We start from the raw sequence: 20,960 nt of genomic DNA, 5'->3' as shown, positions 1-20,960 counted from the left end.
TGGCTGCAACGATGGGCTCACATATAGTAGGGATTGTGAGGCTGGCACAGGACCGGGCAGTGTTTCATTCTGTTTAACATAGGATTGCTATGTATCAAAGCCAACTCAATGGCACCTAACAACACCAACAACAGTGTATTCTAATATTATATTAATTGTATATTAATATCCGATACTTAAATTATATTGTAAAGATATGTAACAAAGTTTGCCATTTTTACTATTTTAAGTGCATGATTGAGTGACACTAGTTACATTCACCATATTTTGCTACCATCACTAGCAACCATTTCCAAAAGTTTTATATCACCCCAAACAGAAAGTCAGTACACTTTAAGCAATGACTTTCATTCCCTCCTCTACCCCAGCCTCTATTTTTGTTGTTATTAGTTGTTATCCAGTCAGTTCCATGTTATAACCTCTAATAAACATTTGTCAATTCTAGATATTTCCTATAAGTCACACCATAGGATATTTGCCCTTGTGGGTGTGACTTATGTCATTCACCATAATGTTTTTAAAGTTTATCCATGTCGTAGCATGTATCAGAACTTCCTTAACATTTATGGCTGAATAATATTGCATTGTATGATTATACACACATTTTGTTTATCCAATCATCTGTTTATGGACACTTGGGTTGTTTCTACTTTTTGACTGTTGTGAATAATGCTACAGTGAACACTGGTGTATGAGTAACAATTTAAATCCCTGCTTTAAGGTCTCTTCAGTCGAATTGCTGGGTCATATTTTATGTTTAATTTTTTTGAGAAACCATCAAACTTTTCCATAGTAGCTGCGCCATTTTACATCCCCACCAGCACTAACTCCACATTCAGACTAACACTTGCTAGTTTCTGTTTTTTTCTGATAATAGCCATCTTAGTGGGTGTGAGGTAGTATCTCATTATGGTTTTGATATACATTTCCCTAGTGACTAATGAAGGAGTCCTCATGGGGCTGTGGTTAAAGCATTGGGCTGGTAACCAAAAGGTCAGTGGTTCGAACCCATCAACCACTCTGTGGGAGAGAAAATGAGGCAATCTGCTTTGTAAAGATTTACAGGCTTGTAAACCCTATGTGGCAATTCTACTTTGCCCTATGGGCCACTGTGAGTCAGAATCGACTCAATGGCAATAGGTCTAATGACATTGATCTTTTTTTTTTTTTTTTTTTTTTACATTGATCATATATTCTTGTGCTTATTGGCCATTTCTATACTTTGGAGAAATGTCTATTTAAGTCCTTTGCTCATTTTTTAATTGGGTTGTTTGTCTTTTTGGCGTTGAGTTGTTCTGTATATAGTCTGCATATTAAACCTTTTTCAGATACGTGGTTCCCAAATATTTTCTCCCATTCTGTAGGCTGTCTCTTCAACATTTTATTTTAAAATTATTCATTGACCTTTTGGCTCTGAGGAAATGTAACAAAACTTTAATTAATTTAAGTTACCTTTCCAAGTTTTCTAGATAAATTTCAGAGTATTCTCTTTTGTACTTGTTTCAAAATATTCTTCTCCTTCATCTAAACAACAACAACAAAAAAAAAAACCTCACTGCCATCGAGTCAATTCTGACTCATAGCGACTCCTCCTTGGGTTTCCAAGGCAGTATCTCTATGAGAGTAGAGTGCCCAGTCTTCCTTCCAAGGAGTGGCTGGTGGCTTTGAACTAACAGCCTTTTGGTTAGCAGTCAAATGCCTTAGCCACTTTGCCACCAGAGGGAACTATGTTCTACCACTACTTGGATTTTTTATTATTTTAATATAGTTAGTACTTTTATTTAAAAATCAGAATATTTGAAAATTTAAAAATTTGTATTTTGAACTTTATAACAGCATTTAAAAATATTCTCAAACTTATACAAATTGGTCACTTACTTGATCTTATAATTTTCTTCTTCTCCTCCTCCTCCTGTTTTTTTTTTTTTTTTTCCCCACTAGATGTCTAGATCTTTTAGGATAGATGAAGTTGAAGTAGTTTTTTTTTTTGTTTTTTTTTTGAAGGGGGTAGGGAAAAGGAATCTATTCTCATTTGTCCTGTAAAATAAGTCAAACAAAGTTAAATTATAATTCAGAGATTGATAATACACTACTAGGCAAACAATGTGATGGGACTAATGGTCCCTGTCATGGAGACCTTTATTTACTCTTAACATTTTGATGCAAGATTAATAACTTTCTTATTTGTACTTTATAGCTTGCCAACTATGAAACACAGTGGGGTCCCAACCACCAAGAGGAGGATGCAGTGGCGTCTTTTGCTGACATTGGATGGGTAGCCAAAGACAAAGAAGAGTATTCCACAAGGCTAAGGTTAGTTTAAAAGGCTGTCAGAACTAAGATGCAATCTTTATTATTGTAAAGGAAGATATACTTGCAGTATTTCCTTGAAATATCTATTTTGATCTCTAGTAACTAAGTTATTTTTCTTGAGCAGAAGACAGAACTCTTTCTGAGAACATTTTTAAGATTCAGCTAATATTTATAAAGTTTTTACAGAATTGTGTCCTAAGTCATTATGAATATACAGAATTCCTTGTCCTTCAAAGTTTGCATTGTAACAGGAGAGATCAAAAAGAATTACCATAAATATGTTTAGATAAGTACAGTAATTATAATGGCCTTATTGGGGAAGAGGACTCAGTCTAAATCAGATACCAAATTTGTGCAGTCGTTGGACAATGGTTCTTAAAAACTGTGAATCAAGATTTATTGTGATTCAAAGGAAACAATGTTTAAGAATTAAGGATGTGTTTCTTTTTATTTGAAAGAGCCTGAATAAAGTATTGACTACATTAAATCTAATAAGCATTCAACATATATTTTTCTTTCTTATTAGGTATCAAAGGTACAGAGATCCCTGTTTTTCAAGGATATTTGGTTATGCTAGAGAACCTTAAAAAGGAAATCAATAATACTGATACTTGTTTTGGTTACCTAGTGCTGCTCTAATAGGAATATACCACAAATGGGATGGGTTTAACAAACAGGAGTTTATTCTTTTACAATTTTGGAGGCTTTAAGTCTGAGTTCAAAGTGCCAGGTACTAGGGGCTGGGTGAAAGCCCCTCAACCTTAGTCTTCAGCTCTGCTTCCTGCTTCTGCCCCACTGAAGCTAAAGGCTTTTCCTCACTCAGACAGCTGCTGGCTGCTGAGACTGACAAGCCCAAGGTTGACAAGTAAAAAGGCACAGTTCTGGTGTTTCCAAACTACACAGCAGGCCATCAATTCAACACCATTGAAAGTCCCAAGGTCGGCAGAGCATGGGCTGGCTGCTGAACAACAACATGGCTACATGAAAGGTTCAAGCATGCCATAAGGCTTCTCCTTATATACAGGAAGCAGACTATAGCCCTAAAGCAGCTACTCAGCTGCCCACAGTAGATTCTACCATGGAGTTGATTGCCAGTCTCGTCTTGGGGAATACTATATCCAGCTGCCTAGCCACTCAACCAGGCCCAGCCAAGTTGACACACAAACTTAACTACCAGAGTACTGTACAAGTCTAACAATAACTCTGAATACAGAAGGCCACCATTGTGGACTTCAGAGGTTTGGCAGCATTTCTTAGAGAAGGGGGTGCTAGAGCTACCTGATAAGGGAATAATAAGAGCAAAGCAAATGGGAAGGTTGTATTCCCGGAAAACTGAACTTAGTTAAAGGTACCAGTTATGGGACAATATGGCATGTTTAGGAAACCCTAAATGTCTCGTTGAGGCTAGACAGTATCAGAAGAAGGGAGAGTTGTGGGAGATGAAGATGGAATAGATAGAGATTTAAAAGTCATGCATGTTATACTAGGAAATTTAGACTTTTTCTGAAAGCAATGTGGAGTCATTTAAGTAATAGGATCAGATTTGTGTTTTAGTAAGATTTCCCTGTAAACATGAAGAACACTAGGGAGGAAAACTTGGAGGAGAAAAGGGAAATCAGAAGATGGCTATTGACGTAGACCAGATAATAGATGACCAAGTTTAATTAAATAAAGCAGTTGGCAGAAGAGCTGGAGAAAAAGAGGGGCAAAGTGAGGCGGTACTCAGAAGAATTAAAAGCACTTAGAAATTTGTTAGATATGGGGGATAAGATGAAGGAAACAGCAAGAATAACTCCCAGGTTTCAGTCTAGGATAATTATGAAGATGGTGGAACAATTCATAGGAATTTAGGAAAATAGATTTTTTAGTAGGGCGTAGTCCAGATTGGAGCATACTCTATTTGAGTTTCCTGTGGGACATTCATGGAGCCCTTGTGGCACAGTGGTTCAGCATCTGGCTACTAACTAGTAGGTCAGTGGTTTGAACCCACCAATTGCTCCATGAGAGAAAGATGTGGCAATCTGCTTCCATAAAGATCACAGCCTTAGAAACCCTATTGAATGGTTCTACTGTGTCACTGTGAGTCAAAATCAGCTTGATGCGAAGTTTATAGGACACTCACTTTTTAAATTTTTATTGTGATTTGGGTAAAAGTTTACAGAGCAAATTCCTTTTCCATATAGCAGGATATTCACATCGATCTAGACTAGAAACAGTTTATGTAGATAGATAATTGAAACATGTAGCTAGAATGGCTGATAATGAGGGTACCCAAGGAGCATATGGGAGCTCTGGTAGCATAGTGGCTAAGACACTTGCCTGCTAACCAGACGGCTGGTGGTTCAAACCCACCAGCCAGTCCTCGGAAGAAAGGTTGGGCAATCTACTTCTGTAGCGATACCACCTTGGAAACCCAAGGAGGGGTCGCTATGAGTTGGGTCCGACTCAATGGCACGTAACAACAACAACGTATATAGAGAGAGAGAGAGAGACACACACACACACACCTGTATATAATTATGTCAATATATACAAAAAAATATTTCTAGGATTTTGTTAAGAATTGTGTTAAACTAATATATATCACTTCAGGGAAAATTTAAATCCTTACTGTGTTGAGTCTTCCAATCCATGAATGTGGTATATCTCTCAATTTATTTAGATATATCTTCTTTAATTTCTTCCATTGAAGTTTTATATAAGTCCTGTACATGTTTTATTAGATTTATATCTAAGAACCTGTTTTCTTTTACACAATTATAAGTGTTTTTTTTTTAAATTTTGATATCCATATGTTCATTGCTTGTATATAGAAATAGAATTGATATCTGTATTTTAATCCTATATCCCATGACCTTGTCAAATTCACTTATTACTTCTAGGAGGTTTTCGTGTATTCCTTAGAATTTAATCATGTCACCTGGAAAATAGGGATAGTTTTATTTCTTCCTTTTATTTCCTTTTTTTGCTTTATTGCTCTGGCTAGATAGTCTCAGGGGGTCTTCTGTTCTTTGCTGTTCTAGTATGTCTGTTATTTTGTTTTGTTTTTAGTAAGAATTTGAATTCTGCTCCATAGTTTTCTCCCATTCTATCTGGGACTAACTATGGTAGCCCTGAGGAGCTCTGGTGGCATAGTGCCTAAGGCATTCGACTGCTAACAGAGGGCTGGTGGTTCAAACCTACCAGCCACTCCTCAAAAGGAAGATTGGGCAATCTACTCTTGTAGTGATACTGCCTCAGAAACCGAAGGAAGGGTCTGTGAGTTGGATCAGACTCGACGACAGTGAGTTCGGGTTCTTTTTTTTTTAAATGGTAGCCCTGGTCAAAACAATCAGTACCTGGTGATAGTGAGGTACCATCTAGTTCTTCTGGTCTCAGGGTAGTTGAGTTTGTGGCTCTTGTGACTTGCACTTTTGGTTTCCTTCTTACTGCTTTGCTCCTTAAGTCAAGACCCATAGTTGTAGCTTAGATGAGTGTTCACAGGCTTTTAAGAACCCAGACACTATTGAATTCACTAGGATATAGATCGTGATTTTTGGCCATTTATAGCCAATTTATGCCAATTGACTGAGTTGTCCCATGAGACTGTAGTCCTAAGCCTTCAAATCCAGAAAACCAGTGTTGGAAGTTGTTTGCTTGTCTGAGAAGGATCTATATTTGTGTCTTCAGTAAATAATATATGCCTATATTCACATATTTGTACCTGTAGATACTTCTATCTGTTCTCGCCTGCCTGTATTCTAGTTGCCTATACCCATCCTTATGTGCTGAAACACTTGTTACTACTTTGGTTGTGCTGTACTCACTATATCCACATTCAGTGCTACTTTTCCCATCACCAAAAATAACTTATCTCTGCTGTATAAAGCATACTTTCCCCACACCCCCTCTTTCTGAACCATCAATAAACTTTAGTCTCTCTATATTTATCTATTCTTGACTTTTTATAAAAGATCATAAAATATTTGTCCTTATATGCCTGACTTATTTCACTTAGCCTTATGCCCTCTCTGTTCTATGTTCTGTGGACTGATCATTGTTCTTCATGGCTGTGTAGTATTCCAGTGTTATCTGTGTACCACAGTTTGCCTCTCCATTCCATTCATGGACACTTCAATAGTTTCCATTTATTTGCTATTGTGAATAAAGCAGCATTGAACATAGGTGTGCATATGTCTGTTGATATTATTTTTAGGTCTGTAAGGTATATACCTGGCAGTGAGATTACTGGATTGTGGAGTAGTTCTATTTCTGGTTTTTTGAGAAAGCACCATACCATTTTCAATAGTGGTTGTACCATTTTACAGTCCCACCAGCAATGCATAAGGGTTCCAGCCTCCCCATATCCTTTCAACATTTGTTGTTACCTGGGTTTTCTTGTTTGTTTGTTTTTCTGTTAATCGGTGCCATTTTAGCTGGGATAAGTTGGTATCTCATTGTAGTCTTGATTTGCATCTCTCTAATGGCTATGGTCATGATCATTTTTTCATATATTTGTTGGCTGCCTGGATGTCCTCTTTGGTGAGGGTTCTGTTCATGTCCTTTGCCCATTTTGTGATTGGGTCGTTTGTCTTTTTGTTGTTGAGTCACTGCAATTTTCTGTGGATTTTAGAGATTAGACCCTTGTCAGATAAATCATTTCTGAAGATTTTTTTTCAGTCTGTAGGTTGTTTATGGTAGTTTTCCTTTTAACATGATGCTTTAAACATGGCTAACCACAGAGATTCTTTACATGGGGTCCATGAATCCTCTGGTATTATTTGCAGAATTTTATATGTGGGTGCATATCACCATTTTCCTGGGAAAATCATCAGATTTTCAAGGGGATCTGTGATCACAAAAACAGTTTGGCACAGCTGGTCAGTATGGATTGAGAGCAAGGAGAAAAACATCAGAGGTGGGCTCCTTTCTCATCTTTAAATGATGAGAGATGCGTTCAGGGGCACATCTTCATTCTTTTCCTGTGCAGTCTTGAGTATGCCAAAGAGGTGATCCTGGTTAAGTAAAGTAAAACTGTGAAAGCCAGAACCTGTGTAAGGCAGAAACCTGTCAGAGAAGGAAAAATCAAATATTGTCCACTAACATAAATTATAGGAGAGTGGTAAGACTGTACTCTATCTAAGGTGGAAAACTTGTGAAACCAGAAAAACAAGACAATCCCATCAAGTTACAGCTCTCACAAGTTTTACTGTATTTTACTTTCACCAATTTAAAGTAAAGTAATGAGAAGATAATATGGTTACTTTGAAGGTTTTGGCCAGAAATGCTCAGATCTTCCCTGTAATGTTATTCTTGTCTCAAAAAGCTATATATTTTTGAGTACAGGTTAAATAGCACTTCAGTATCTTTCCTACCAGTTTACCAACATTGATAGCAGGAAAAATTTTCATAAATCTCATTTCAACTATTGGCTCTTCCACATACGAGCTACGTGATATTGAGACTGTTTCCTCAGATGTCCAATAAAAATATCTGCCTCATGGGGTTTGAATTAAATGTGATAACATGTGAAAGCACCAGCCCCATGTCTGCACAGAAGTTTATATTCAGTGCTAATTCCCTTTCTTTTTATTTTTTAAACTCAGGATATTTTTTTTCCGCAAAAAAATGATACAATACTAAGTAAGGCCTTAGGTTTACCACTCTTAAGATAGTATTGTCTACAGCTGGAAGCCAGATTAAAATCACTTCTACCTATATTTTGTATAAGGAGATCTGGTGGTATAGTGGGTAAGATGCTTTTGGCTGTTAACCACAAGGTTGGCAGTTCAAACCACCAGCTGCTCCACGGAAGGAAGATGAGACAGTCTATATCAGTAGACTTGGAAAACCAATGGAGGTCACTGCAAGTTGGAATTGACTCAACGGTACTGTTTTTTTTTTTTTTGAATAAAGAATCCTTTTGATATTATAGGTAGAGTTCTAAATGATTTAATAACAGAAGACAGTGTGCAGAGAGTAGTTTTCTGATTCTTAAAGTTTTTGCAGAATAGATATAAGATAAAAATGGGATGAGGATTATTTTCGGAAGGGAAAGAATTTGAGATAGCAAAGGACTCAAAGGTAAGGTGTGGGTCTAGAAAATTTAATCATTGAACACGTGAGGAAACATAAATACATAAATTGATAGTTGAAAACTCTGAATTTTATTTTCAACACAAAGTCTTCCTTCCATTTGGAGCTGCCAGGCAGTAAACATAAAAATCATTTTTTACCCAAATGAAAATGAGGCCATCTATCTAGTTACTAGGGAAGCTCTGGTGACATAGTGCCTAAGGCATCTGACTGCTGACCAGAAGGCTGGCGGTTCAAACCCACTGGCCACTCCTCAGAAGAAAGATTACGCAGTCTACTTCCGTAGTGATACTGCCTCAGAAACTCAAGGAGGGGTCACTATGAGTCGGATCTGACTTGACAGCAGTGAGTTTGATTTGGTTTGATTTTATCTAGTTACTACTTGGGTTCAACTGTAATAATTCCTTTTTTCTCCTTTTTTGATGCTCTGTTTGGGCTATATTACCACAGTATGTCTGTCCCACACTGACATTGATATGCAGAAACCAAACCCTGGGGAAAGGCAAATGGATATATGATTTGATTTTGTTGTCAGATATAACTAGTACAGGTCATCCCTAACTTATGACAGGGTTCTGTTCTGACGACTCCATCATATAAGTCAGAGCTGACATTATTATTTATCAGTATCTTCATAAATTCAAACTTTCAACTATGAGGAAACATCTGAAAATGATAACATCATAATATCAACAAATTAGATACTGCAACATAGAATGTGGTAATTGTAATGCCAAATGTACAAAGAAAACAAACAAAAATAGACAGTCCTAAGAGCTATCTGTTGCAACACAAATACCTCATGCATCAGGGACTACCTGTAGTTGCCATATTTTAAGAACATTAAAGTTTTCTTCTCTTTGATTCAAACCAAAACAAAACAAAAATTTAACAAAAAAACATTGTTGGAATCTGTGATGCTTCCTGATAGGTTGGTTGTTAATAGAGATTAAGATTAAGGATGATGGCAGTAAGAAACCCAGACAAGGTATCTAAATAAGGTTGGCAGGTACTTTGTTGATTTAAAACTTGTGTGAGGGGATTTATGTAAGGTCAACCCAAAAAGAGGTTCCCAGATATTATGTTCTGGTACCCTGCTAACTAGCAGTGATGACTTTTCATGTCCCATTATGGAGCCTGTGACAGCCAATCTTTTGTACCTTTGTCTTCCTTGCAGGACAGAAGTCAAGACAAGGTATCCACTTCATGATGACATTCCTTTTCTTGAGAAACCCCCAAGCAGTCAGGCCTCCTTACCACACCTGTCTCAAGAAGAGGCTCCACCGAAGACTGCGGCCCTAGCAAGTGAGGAAGCACTGCAGAAGATCAGTGCTCTTGAAAATGAGCTAGCCACTCTCCGGGCCCAGATTGCCAAAATTGTGACCCTGCAGGAGCAGCAAACTCTCACTGCAGGTGTGTACCTCCTGCATCTGCTTGCTTTGACAGGCAGGCTGGGCATTAGAACATCACCACTTACTTTAAAATTCATTGTGGGTATTAGTCAGCCAACTGTCAGTCCCCTTTTGCATAGTCCAGGACAGAACCCGGTCAAGTTTAAATGTATTTTTTTGCTTGTTTGTTTTGAGTAATGCTGACACTATTAGGGACTATAACTAGGAAATATATTTGGGAAACACTGAAATTCATACAGTTGAATTGCTACTGATGTAAATGATTTCCTTTCTTATGGAAACCTTAGTTGTCTATGATAATGACACCAATATAACAGACATGAGGCAATCCACAAATCATATTTAGTAAATGTTATTAAAGAAAACAAAAATCCTCACAACTGGACCAATGAGCAGCATCACAATCAATGGAGAGAAGATTGAGGTTGTCAAAGAATTCACGTTGCTTGGTTCTGCAATCGATGCCAACGGGAGCAGCAGTCAGGACATTAGACGACATGTAGCATTGGGAAAGTCAACTGCGAAGGAACTGTATCAAGTGCTGAGGAGCAAGGATATCTCCTTGAGGACTAAGGTGCGCCTGACACAAGCCATGATATTTCCAATCGCCTCGTATGCATGTGAGAGCTGGACAATGAATAAGGAAGACCGAAGAAGAGTTGATGCTTTTGAGTTGTGGTGCTGGTGAAGAATGCTGAAAGTACTATGGACTGCAAAAAGAACTAACAGATCTGTCCTGGGGAAAGTGCAGCCAGAATGCTCCTTGGAAGCAAGAATGGCCAGACTTCGTCTCACCTATTTTGGTCATGTTGTCAGAAGGGACCATTCCCTGGAGAAGGATGTCATGCTTGGTAGGGTGGAGGGTCAACGAAAGAGAGGGAGGCCTTCAACGAGATGGATTGACACGGTGGCTGTGATGATGGGCTCAAGTATAGCAGGGATTATGGGGCTGGCGCGGGATCGGGCAGTGTTTCATTCTGCTGTGCATGGGGTCGCTATGAGTCAGAAACAACTTGACGGCACTTAACAACAACAACAACAAAAATGATGTGGGCTTCAGAACTTGAGAAATACTGGAGTGGAATGTTATTTACTTACCTGTATGTCCTGAGGCAGGTTACCTTGCCTTTCTGCTTTCCTTTCCTTCTTGAAAGTGGGCATAACAAGTGCCTTTGTTACTGGTCTTAAGATTAAATGTAAAAATTATGTGAAATGCCTGTAGCACATGGTAGCTATTTAATTCTTCCCCCTCTTGTCTAGAGTAGAAGCTGCCTTCAGGTCTTCTGACTGCTGGTCTCATTTTTGCTTTTATTAGTGTGGCAGTGTCACGTTGGAGAAGAAACTATAGCCTTGAAATCCTAGCCCATTAACCTGTTGGCAAGTAGTGCTAGTTGCTCCTGTTTCTGTTGTTGTTCCTGAGTCCTGGATGGACTCATTTTAACCAATCTGTCTAAAAGATAAGGACAGTTACCTGCCCCTGGGCCTCTTTGAGTGTGCTTCAGGAGCTTAACTTAATCCTTTCTGGCAACCTCATCCAACCTGGATGCAGCAGAGAGAGGTAGAGTGTACTTTGGGCACCATGTGGCAGAGGAGTAACAGGTGTTACTTTAATGAAATCTGAACAGCACAGAACTAAAAAGTTAAAGTCCTTTTTCTTTAACTTTAGATTGTATTTTTCTTTTGCTTTACCTCCCTCTTCTGGCAGACCAGGAAAACTACCATAAACAGGAAGATAAGTTTCAGGTTTATGTTTAAATGTTCTATTTATTTTGAATAAAACTCTTTTACATCAAGATTCCTGCCCCCAACCAATATATAACTCTAACTTCCATTTACGCAGAAGGATGAGTTTTAGGTCCTGATTTTATAACCTCTTAGTTCCTTTTTTTTTTTTTTTTTTTTTTTAAGTAACTTCTTAACTACTACTTTTTGTTTGTTTGTTTTTAGGATTTTTTTTTTTTTCTAATTGTGATTTGGGTGAAAATTTACAGAGCAAATTCACTTTCCATACAGCAGTTCACATACACTTTGTCTCATGACATTAACCACAATTTCCCACAATGCGACAGCTCCCCTCCCACTTCCTCCCAATAGTTACCTCTTCCCTGTGTCCATCCCTCTATGCACTCCTGCCCCTTGAGCTATCTCCCTATGCACAAGGAGCCCTTCTTTCTCCCGTGATAGTGACAGTTCTCTCCAAGGAGTGTATCTACCTCAGGTAAATGCTTAACTACTTCTTCTTTTGAAAATTAAGTATAACACTCTTTTTTCCTTCAGAAATTTATTCCACTCTAAGTCTAAATCTGTTTTCTCTAAAAACATTCTAGTCATGGGAAGAGAGCTATTGTGGGGGATTGCAATCAATGTCATGAGGCAAAATGTGTATGAACTGCTATATGGAAAATGAATTTGCTCTGTAAACTTTCACCCAAATCACAATAAATTTTTTTTAAAAAATTCTAGTCAGTGCAGGCTTTTAATGCTTAATAAATCTTTTATATAAAGTATACTGAAAAGGAATCATAAATTTATCAAAGGTTTTTTTAAAAATTGTAATTGTACTGAATATCAAACTATTTTTGTTGAAAATAAATTTATACAGTACAGTACAAACTGTTTTATACTTCTGCTGAAAGTAGTTACAAACCATACCACAGTCAGACTTGAGCAGTCAGCATCACAAAAACTCCCCTTTAAGCGAAATGGAGCCTTTCTATCTGGAGTTTGGATTGAATGATGCAGTAACTGAGACTCAGGCATTTCTAACAAAATAACTGAAACTGCCTTTCTACTTACATAACTGAAATTCTTCTTAAGGATATTGTTTTCAGTTATACAGAAATCCTTAACATAATTTTGCTTTTAAAAACTATATTTCATTTGTAGACTGCCAGCAGGATTAAATTTATTTTTCCTTATTTCTGTAGGTGACTTAGATTCTACCACGTCTGTTACCACAGCAACACCCTCTGTCCTGCCTCCTCCACCACCACCACCTCCACTGCCTCCGCCACCTCCTCCCCCACTCCCTTCAGCAGGGCGCCACCAAAGTAGATCTGCCATCGATCTGATTAAAGAGCGAAGAGAGCATAAATCCAATGCTGGAAAGATTTTGGTTAAAAGCAGTCCAAAGAAACCCAATATGCCAAATATGCTGGAAATCCTTAAAGATATGAATAGTGTAAAACTTCGGTCAGTGAAGAGGTGAGGATACATGTGCCTTCTTTCTCACTTTTCCCTTTTTTTTTTTATTTCTTATAAAACAAAGATTAGGCTTCTTGAGAAATTTTGTTTTATGAAATGACTACCATGAATAGTTCTTTAAGTTTTAAGTATAAAAAAGATGAGTTCCAATGGCTCCTGTACATAACAGTTAAGAGATTAGCAAAATGAACATTTCCAAGTTACTTTTTAATTTAAATATCGGACCTTTCATACCCATTCAATATAACATGATTGTGCTAGTTACTAGACACTGAGAAGAATGAAATCATAAGTGCTCTTGAGATGTATGTTGTTGTTGTTGTTGTTAAGTGCCGTCGAGTCAAACCCGACTCATAGCGACCCCTCCTTCGGTTTCCGAGGCAGTATCACTACGGAAGTAGGATTGCCCAACCTTCCTTCCGAGGAGTGGCTGGTGGGTTTGAACTGCCAGTCATCTGGTTAGCAGGCAAGTGTCTTAGCCACTATGCTACCAGAGCTCCCCTTGAGATGTATGTTGTTGTTGTTGTTATGTGCCGTCGAGTCAGCCCTGACTCATAGCGACCCCTCCTTGGGTTTCCGAGGCAGTATCACTACGGAAGTAGGATTGCCCAACCTTCCTTCCGAGGAGTGGCTGATGGGTTTGAACCGCCAGTCCTCTGGTGAGCAGTCAAGTGCCTTAGCCACTATGCTACCAGAGCTCCCATAATTATGTTTGTTATTGTTTGCCGTCGAGTCAGCCCCGACTCATAGCGACCCCTCCTTGGGTTTCCGAGGCAGTATCACTACGGAAGTAGGATTGCCCAACCTTCCTTCCGAGGAGTGGCTGGTGGGTTTGAACCGCCAGCCTTCTGGTGAGCAGTCAAGTGCCTTAGGCACTATGCTATGTATAGTGGCTATTAATTAGGTACTTTTGTGCTCTTTTGTTAAGCCCAAATCCAGGGTTTTATTTCACTGCTATTAGTATTTACCAGAGTATTTTTCTGGAGTGTCTATGATACTAGAGAGGCGTGTGAAGGCGAGCATCCCCCTGAGGGATACCCGTGTACTGAAACATGCCCTTCGTCTCTGTTCACTTCTCTAAGGTCAGAGCAAGATGTCAAGCCCAAGCCGGTGGACACTACTGACCCTGCTGCCCTCATTGCAGAGGCTCTGAAAAAGAAATTTGCATTTCGGTATAAAAACGAGGTTGAAAAAGTAATTCCAAAGTCTGAATCAGAGACCACCTCAGAAACAGTGTTGGTGAGTATTAGCACAGAGTTCTCTCATGCTACCACATGGCAATGACTGTGTTGCTGAGCGCCTACATTTTACAAGATATTCAGCTGTGTCCTCTGGGAAATTCAGAAGGGTGTGATACAGTATTTAGACCCTCCATACAAGTAGATTTCAGCTAGCTAAAAAAAAGAGTGACATCTTTGTTTAGCATTCATGTATTTTTTTTCTAGTTATAGAATATAAAAATAATAGTTGTTTATAGTAGTATACTTGGAACTTACAGAAAAAGTATAAAGAAGGAAACAAAAATTAGCCCCTGATCTTATTATGTAGCAATTTCCAATGTCAAATTTTCCATGCATTGTTATATTTACATTTAAATACACTGAAATGAAATGCATTATGATAAAATGTATGTCTTTGGGCAAGATATGTATTATAATATAGAAATTCAAAGTAAACAAAGATGAATTTCTATTACCACACTTCCAGTAGCTTTCTGAAGAGGATGAGATGGGATCTGGACCTTGAAGGATATGTGCCATATCATAAGTGAAGATTTAGCAGATTGCATAGAAGCTCTCAAATAGTAATTTATGAGTTCCCTGTATCCAAATTTATTGATCATGGGGATAGGTGCTTATTTATTCCAGAAAGGCAGGTATATAAAATTCTAGTACCTTTTGAAAATCCTTAGAGATTGGAAAGGAAACCTTATACTTCCTTCTTTTGCTCAGAGAAGTAAAATTGTGGTAAGCTAGTGTAATGCTAAGATGATTGTAGTTTTCTTTCCTAGGAAGTAATTTGATTACCTCTTTGTCTTTCATGTCACATGCTTCTACACATCTCTTATATGATAAAGGTTTTAATATTAGCAGTACCTGCTTGCTTTTTCATGCAAGAATACCTAGCCCTCTGATCCGTGAATTCAGGGGAGTGGGTGAAAGCATGTCATTACTACTGTATGAATCAATATCTTTATTCATGTTTTTTCTTTTTCTTTTCTAGTTTGGGCCACACATGTTGAAGTCTACAGGAAAAATGAAGGCTTTAATTGAAAATGTTTCCAGTTCCTAAATAGACAGCTGAGAAGGACTATCCTGGTTCAGCTATTGGTTTATTAGGGCTAAACTGGCTAGTAGAAACCAAAACTATTTAGTAAACACCTGATGTTAGCATTCGGTGACCTCCTTTTAAATCTAAATAGAGGATTAAGCAATAACAAAAGCACTGAGGTTCTGGAACTGTCTGTAACATTGGTTTATTCTGACACGTTTTTATGTTTAGCTAGCATGTTCAAGTTATTATCTTGAAAACAATTGTATGGATTTCAGAACATAGAAAGAACATTTGTGTTACTGTGAGGTTTTTAATTCCTAAACACTAATTTATCTGTACAAATGTTTTATATGCATATATTTGGATATAAAACAGTTTATGTTAAAATTAGTAATGATAGTGTTGAGGGTACTGTTGTTATCTTCATTCATTTTCAGTAATAATTTATAAATACAGTGATAGAACAGCTGGTACAACATAAGTTGTTGCAGTGAAATATTTAATTTGAGATTGGAATCTTATTGCCTTGAGCATAACTTAAATCTTAGATTCCCTTTCACATTTTCTTGGGGGTGGGGTTTGAGTAAGAGGAGGATGAAGTTCACTGCTGAAATTCCACAATGTTTTTTTAAAGGGAAGTAGAGGACCATGAGAACGCTTTCACCTAAGTGCCATTGTGCTAAGGAAGGAAATGCAATTGTCAAATAGTTCAGAATCAAATTAGTGAATTAATCCTGCTTGAATAGTTTTTTTAGAAGGATCAGCATGAGGCTGGTCCCTGTGAGGCAGAGGTTATAGATATCCCAAATGTCCAACTTTTCCAAACTGCTGTATCCATTCCATTATTTCTAACATCAACTCCTACTCCTCCCCTCAGTAATCTCCCTCCCATGTCAGGATTCCATATTTCACTGTAACATCTCACAGAACTCACAAACTGCTAAGGAAATTGCTTACTCAATGGTGGAGGTTGGGAGTCTGGGAAGTCCCAGATGCATGGGTCAGGGGTAGCTCTGGAGGATTCTTCTCACTCACATGGTTGCAGGGACTGGTGAACACAGTTTGGCAGGTCAGATGACTGACTGCTGTCTCAAGTCCAGGGGTGAAATGATGACAAACCAAATACAGAATTCTGAGCAAAAGAGAGTGAACTTGGCCCCAGCATTCACATGTGCTCAAGGAAGCTAAGGGTGGTGACTTGAGTCACACCCTCCAGCAAGGTGTAGAACTCAAGACACATCCCACCCTAAACAGGCATCAAACCAAACCCACTGCCATTGAGTTGATTCCAACTCAGTGACCCCCATAGGGCTTCCAAGGTTGTAAATCTGAATGGAAGCAGAATTTAAACTGCCAACCTTTTAGCGGCTGAATGCCTTACCATGGTGCCACCAGAACTAGAGGCTAGGATTTACAACACATGACAAAATAAAATGTCTAGAAGAGCCATATTAAGCAATTCACTACACTATGGGCCACCCCCTGGCTCTTCTAGCCACTGGCCCTTTAGTACTTGAAGGATTAACTTGCCTCTCCAAATCATTTTACCAGTCCCAAAGTCATTAACAATTAATCTTCAGTAGGGCAAATAGTACTAATGGTGAGGTTATTTAGGTACCAGCCATTCAGGTCAGCTGCAGGTATCTATCTGATCTGGTTGGGTACTCCAAAAGTTTGTCTCATCTTCACCTTTTCTGGCTTGTGATGATATTTAACTGAGAGATTATTCCCTTCCTCAGAGTCTCTCTTTATACATCAGTATAATGTTAGATTTCCCCCATTACATAACCCATTTATTTATTCCTTTACCTTCAGCTATTATTTCTCCTTCCTTCCATTTGTCATTTATTTTTACCCAAACTTTCCCACCTTGGGAAGGGACAGTAAGTTCAGCTACTGTGCCAGTGCAGATTGCTGGTAGCAAGACTAGCCTAGCAAGTGTTTCCCCCTCAGTCCACTTCCATTCATGTTGGAGAGGGTTACATAGGTGTAACATTACTGGGCTGTCTCAAGCACTGGGCAATATGACAGTATTCACTGTCAACCCCAATTTTGTCAGATGGGGGAAGGGTACAGTCCATCCCATAAGGCCCTTAGGAATTCTGGTGTACAGGTTCAGGGATATATTTAGTGTCTTGGTTAGGGATCACCCCAGCCTCTAGCACCACAGCTGCATCCCAAGCCCTGGGACCCATAGCTTCTGACAGGAAAAGCAACTTTAGGGGATGTAGGGAAGAATTGTACAGTGGCACCAGTGTCCTCCTCAACCTTCTCTTCCCCAGATCCCCCAGAAAAACATAGGATTCTCATCATGTGTGGTGATCCCCACATGTTGAGTATGAGCACACACTCATGAAGGTGTGTGAGCTAGCCCTTCAAACCTTTGTCTCCCCCGTTTTAGATAAGAGATGTTTAAATTGCCCATTCCAGTTCTCTATCAAACCATTCTGAGGATCGTAGGCAACATGGTATATGCATTTAATAGGACTGTTATCAGCCTATTGCTGTACCCTGTTATCTATAAAGTGTGTTCCTTGGTCTAAGGAAATACAACTTGGTGGCCCACATTGGTACAGTATCTTTTGTTCCTGTCATTTAATAGTGTTTTGGGCATTTGCATCTGTCACAGGATATGCAAATCCCAGTCCAGAGTAAGTATCTATTCCTGTGGGAACCCATTTGTGGCTACCTGGTGCCACTGACATCGTTGGTCCTATGTAATCGACTTGCCAGCTATGTACAGGGACTTACCCCTAAGGAGTCTTCCCCATAGCCATCTATAACCTCTATCTTTCTTGCTGACAGAATGGTCCTTACAGACATTTTGTGCCTGAGAGGGTACAAGAGGGATGTGTCTAGATTCAGTCCATCTCTACAGTGCTGCAGTATCCCCATGTCCATTTCATAGACCCAATTGGCCACCTCAAAGGAGTGTACCAGCATATCCACTTGCTGAGTCCAGTCACCTTCCAGTCCAGGAAGGGGATTCTTCTGATGGGCATTGACATGGCCTACTCTAATGCACCCTCTCAGTTCCCAGAGTGGTTTCCGTAGGTCCATGCCCCATGCAGGTGTCCCCTTGATAGTTCATTTTCCCATCACCCATTTGCCTGACCATATAGCCAAGCTATTGGCCACTGCCTATGAATCAGTAAATATCCAAACATATAGGCTCTCACCATTGCCCATTTCTTCTTATCTTCTTCAGTCATGGTCTTTCCATCTGCTAGTCTTAATGCAGCAGCTTTCCACATCAAATATTGTCCATGTTCCCTGGAACTGCCCTCTGTGAACCAAGCAGCCTCCTCTTGGTCAGCAGAAAGTTGTTCACAGGGCACTGTCCATGTGGCAGTGGATTCTGACAGCCTCTTGGGGTACCACTGTAGGATCTATTGGAAAAGAGGCTCCCTGTTCATGAATATGGTGGGTGCCTCCTTGCAATTTGCCCAGTGGCATGTTCTTGTATGAACCATTTCCATTTTATTATGGAATTATTTTGGGTACCGCCTTCCTTATTAGAATGTTTCACTGACATCGCCGAAGACTTGATGGCTATTTCAGGTCTCATGATGATTTTATATCCGTCATTGAGGCAGTCTCAATCACTGCCCAAAAGCAGGAGAGTAATTGCCTTTTAAATGGCGTGTATTGTGCTGCAGCATCTGGAAACTTTCTAGTCCAGACTCCCAATGGTCGCCGTAGGGCAGTGTTCTCAGGTTTTTGTCATGAGCTCCAGTCTTCATTAGCACGTGTAGCAGACACCTCCAAAATCAGGTCTGAATGTGGATCATAAGGGCCTAAAGGCAAGGAGAGTGAGAATGCTTTCTGTAACTCAGACAAAGCCTGCTGTTCCTCACGCCCCCATTTGAATATGGTTTTCTTCCGAGTGGGTTTAGGGATGGGAGCCAGCAATATTCTCAAATGTGGAATAGGTGTTCTCCAAAATCCAAATAGACCAATTAAGCATTGGGCTTCCTGCTTAGTCTTGGGGGTAGGTAGTGACAGCAGCTTATTCTTGATTGCCTGTGGAATGTCATGGGTGGCTCCTAACCAAGTTATTCCCAAGAATTTTGCAGTTTGGGCAAGGCCCTGGATTTTTGCTGAATTTGTTAACCAGTGTTCATGTTGGCCACCACTGTTTTCCAATCTTCTCCAGTTTGTTGTGTTTGATATTAACATAGTGTCATCAATGTAATATATCACCATACTTGAAATCTGTACCAAGTCCAAGCCTCTTCTAATCAAACCATGACAGTAAGCTGGTGAATTCAAATAACCCTATGGCAAAAATTGAAAGTATATTGAGATCCTTACCATATGAAAACAAACTGTGGTTGGTTCTTTTCTGAGATTGGGATGGAGAAAAAAGGTGTTTGCAAGATCAATGACTAAGTACCATTCTCCTTTAGCCTGTTCTATTTTCTGCACCATTGATAACATGTCTGGAATAGCTGAAGCCACCAGTTGCGCTACTTTATTTAGGCCTCGATAGTCTACTGTCAGCCTCCATGAGCATCTGCCTTTTTCACAGGCCATGCAGGGCTGTTATATAGAGAATTTGTTGGCACCAGTACTCCAGCCATTAGCACGTCTTTAATCAAAGCAGTAATCTTTTATCCATACTATTTCAAAATAACAACCTGAGTGGGTTCAGGCAATTCTGGTTCCCATTTAGCATGCCTGATCAATACTGGCTTAAGGGCAGAGTTACATGCCTTCAGTTTTACAATAGCAGGTAGATGAAGTGTTTCCCAGTTAGACATAATATCTACACCAATACTACATTCAGAGGAGCTCTGGTAGCATAGTGCCTAAGGCACTTGACTGCTAACCAGAAGGCTAGCGGTTCAACCCACCAGCCCCTCCTCGGAAGGAAGGTTGGGCGATCTACTTCCGTGGTGATACTGCCTTGGAAACCCAAGGAGGGATCGCTATGAGTCGGGTCCGACTCAACGGCACATAACAACAACAACAACAATACATTCAGGTAAGGGAGATGCAACTACTTCATCTGTTTAAATCTTCCAGTTCTCATCCAGACTTTCACCTTAGCCCCATCAATTGTTACATATTCATATCCCCCCAGTCTAACCTTTGGCCCCTTCAAGATTTCATTGCCAGGCTTTGGGATGACAATACATTGGGCTCCTGTACCCAGGAGCCCCAAGAAGGTCTCTTCCACACCCTGGGGCCATTTTACCCACACATGTCCGTGTGGCTTGGGTTCCCTGCTGGGGGCTGGACTAGAAGACCCTGGTCCCCTCGTCATTCTTACCTTCATCAGCTAGGTGAGCCTCTGTTTCAGCTGGTCCCAGGTTGGACTTGCCATCATTAAATTTCTCCTGATTGGAGTAAATAAAACACTCCAAGAGTATCTAGGCCTCTTGAGTGTTAGGGGAGCAGCAGGAGTTTCCAGTGGTCCACCCAACCTCTTGTAGTACTTGCTGCATTAGCACCTTTGTGTCAACTCCATCAGTGTCCTCTATATTCATCCCATTCCTTAGTAACCATAGAAAAATCTCTGACCTGCTGAGGTAAGTTCTTTCCCGATGGCCTCTTCCCATTCTCCTGTTAATCACTCTTACATTTCTTACATCTGTAAGACCCAGGTGGGGAAGCTGTGCCAGCAGGTCTGATGTGCCTTCTTAGACTGTTGCTTTGTTTCATGTTTACTTGGGATGC

The 20,960-nt window shown here is 39.6% G+C and overlaps 1 protein-coding gene across 1 annotated transcript in view; it reads left to right on the top strand.

Moving 5' to 3' along the window:
- The window catches only part of MTFR1 (mitochondrial fission regulator 1), a 54,240-nt gene extending 38,944 nt beyond the window's left edge, over positions 1-15,296 (top strand). Inside the window, exons 3-7 of the mRNA XM_007949738.1 lie at positions 2,198-2,313; positions 9,566-9,801; positions 12,728-13,004; positions 14,087-14,243; positions 15,228-15,296. Of these exons, the coding sequence (XP_007947929.1) occupies positions 2,198-2,313; positions 9,566-9,801; positions 12,728-13,004; positions 14,087-14,243; positions 15,228-15,296 (855 nt within the window). The remainder of the gene's footprint in view (positions 1-2,197; positions 2,314-9,565; positions 9,802-12,727; positions 13,005-14,086; positions 14,244-15,227) is intronic.
- Positions 15,297-20,960: the final 5,664 nt, after the last annotated feature.

The sequence above is a fragment of the Orycteropus afer genome, unplaced genomic scaffold, assembly GCF_000298275.1.
Source record: "Orycteropus afer afer isolate SDZICR_OR568_19922 unplaced genomic scaffold, OryAfe1.0 scaffold00252, whole genome shotgun sequence".
NCBI classification, from domain to species: domain Eukaryota; kingdom Metazoa; phylum Chordata; class Mammalia; order Tubulidentata; family Orycteropodidae; genus Orycteropus; species Orycteropus afer.
Note: the sequence above shows the minus strand (reverse complement) of the source record. Positions and strands in the feature narration are given on the sequence as shown.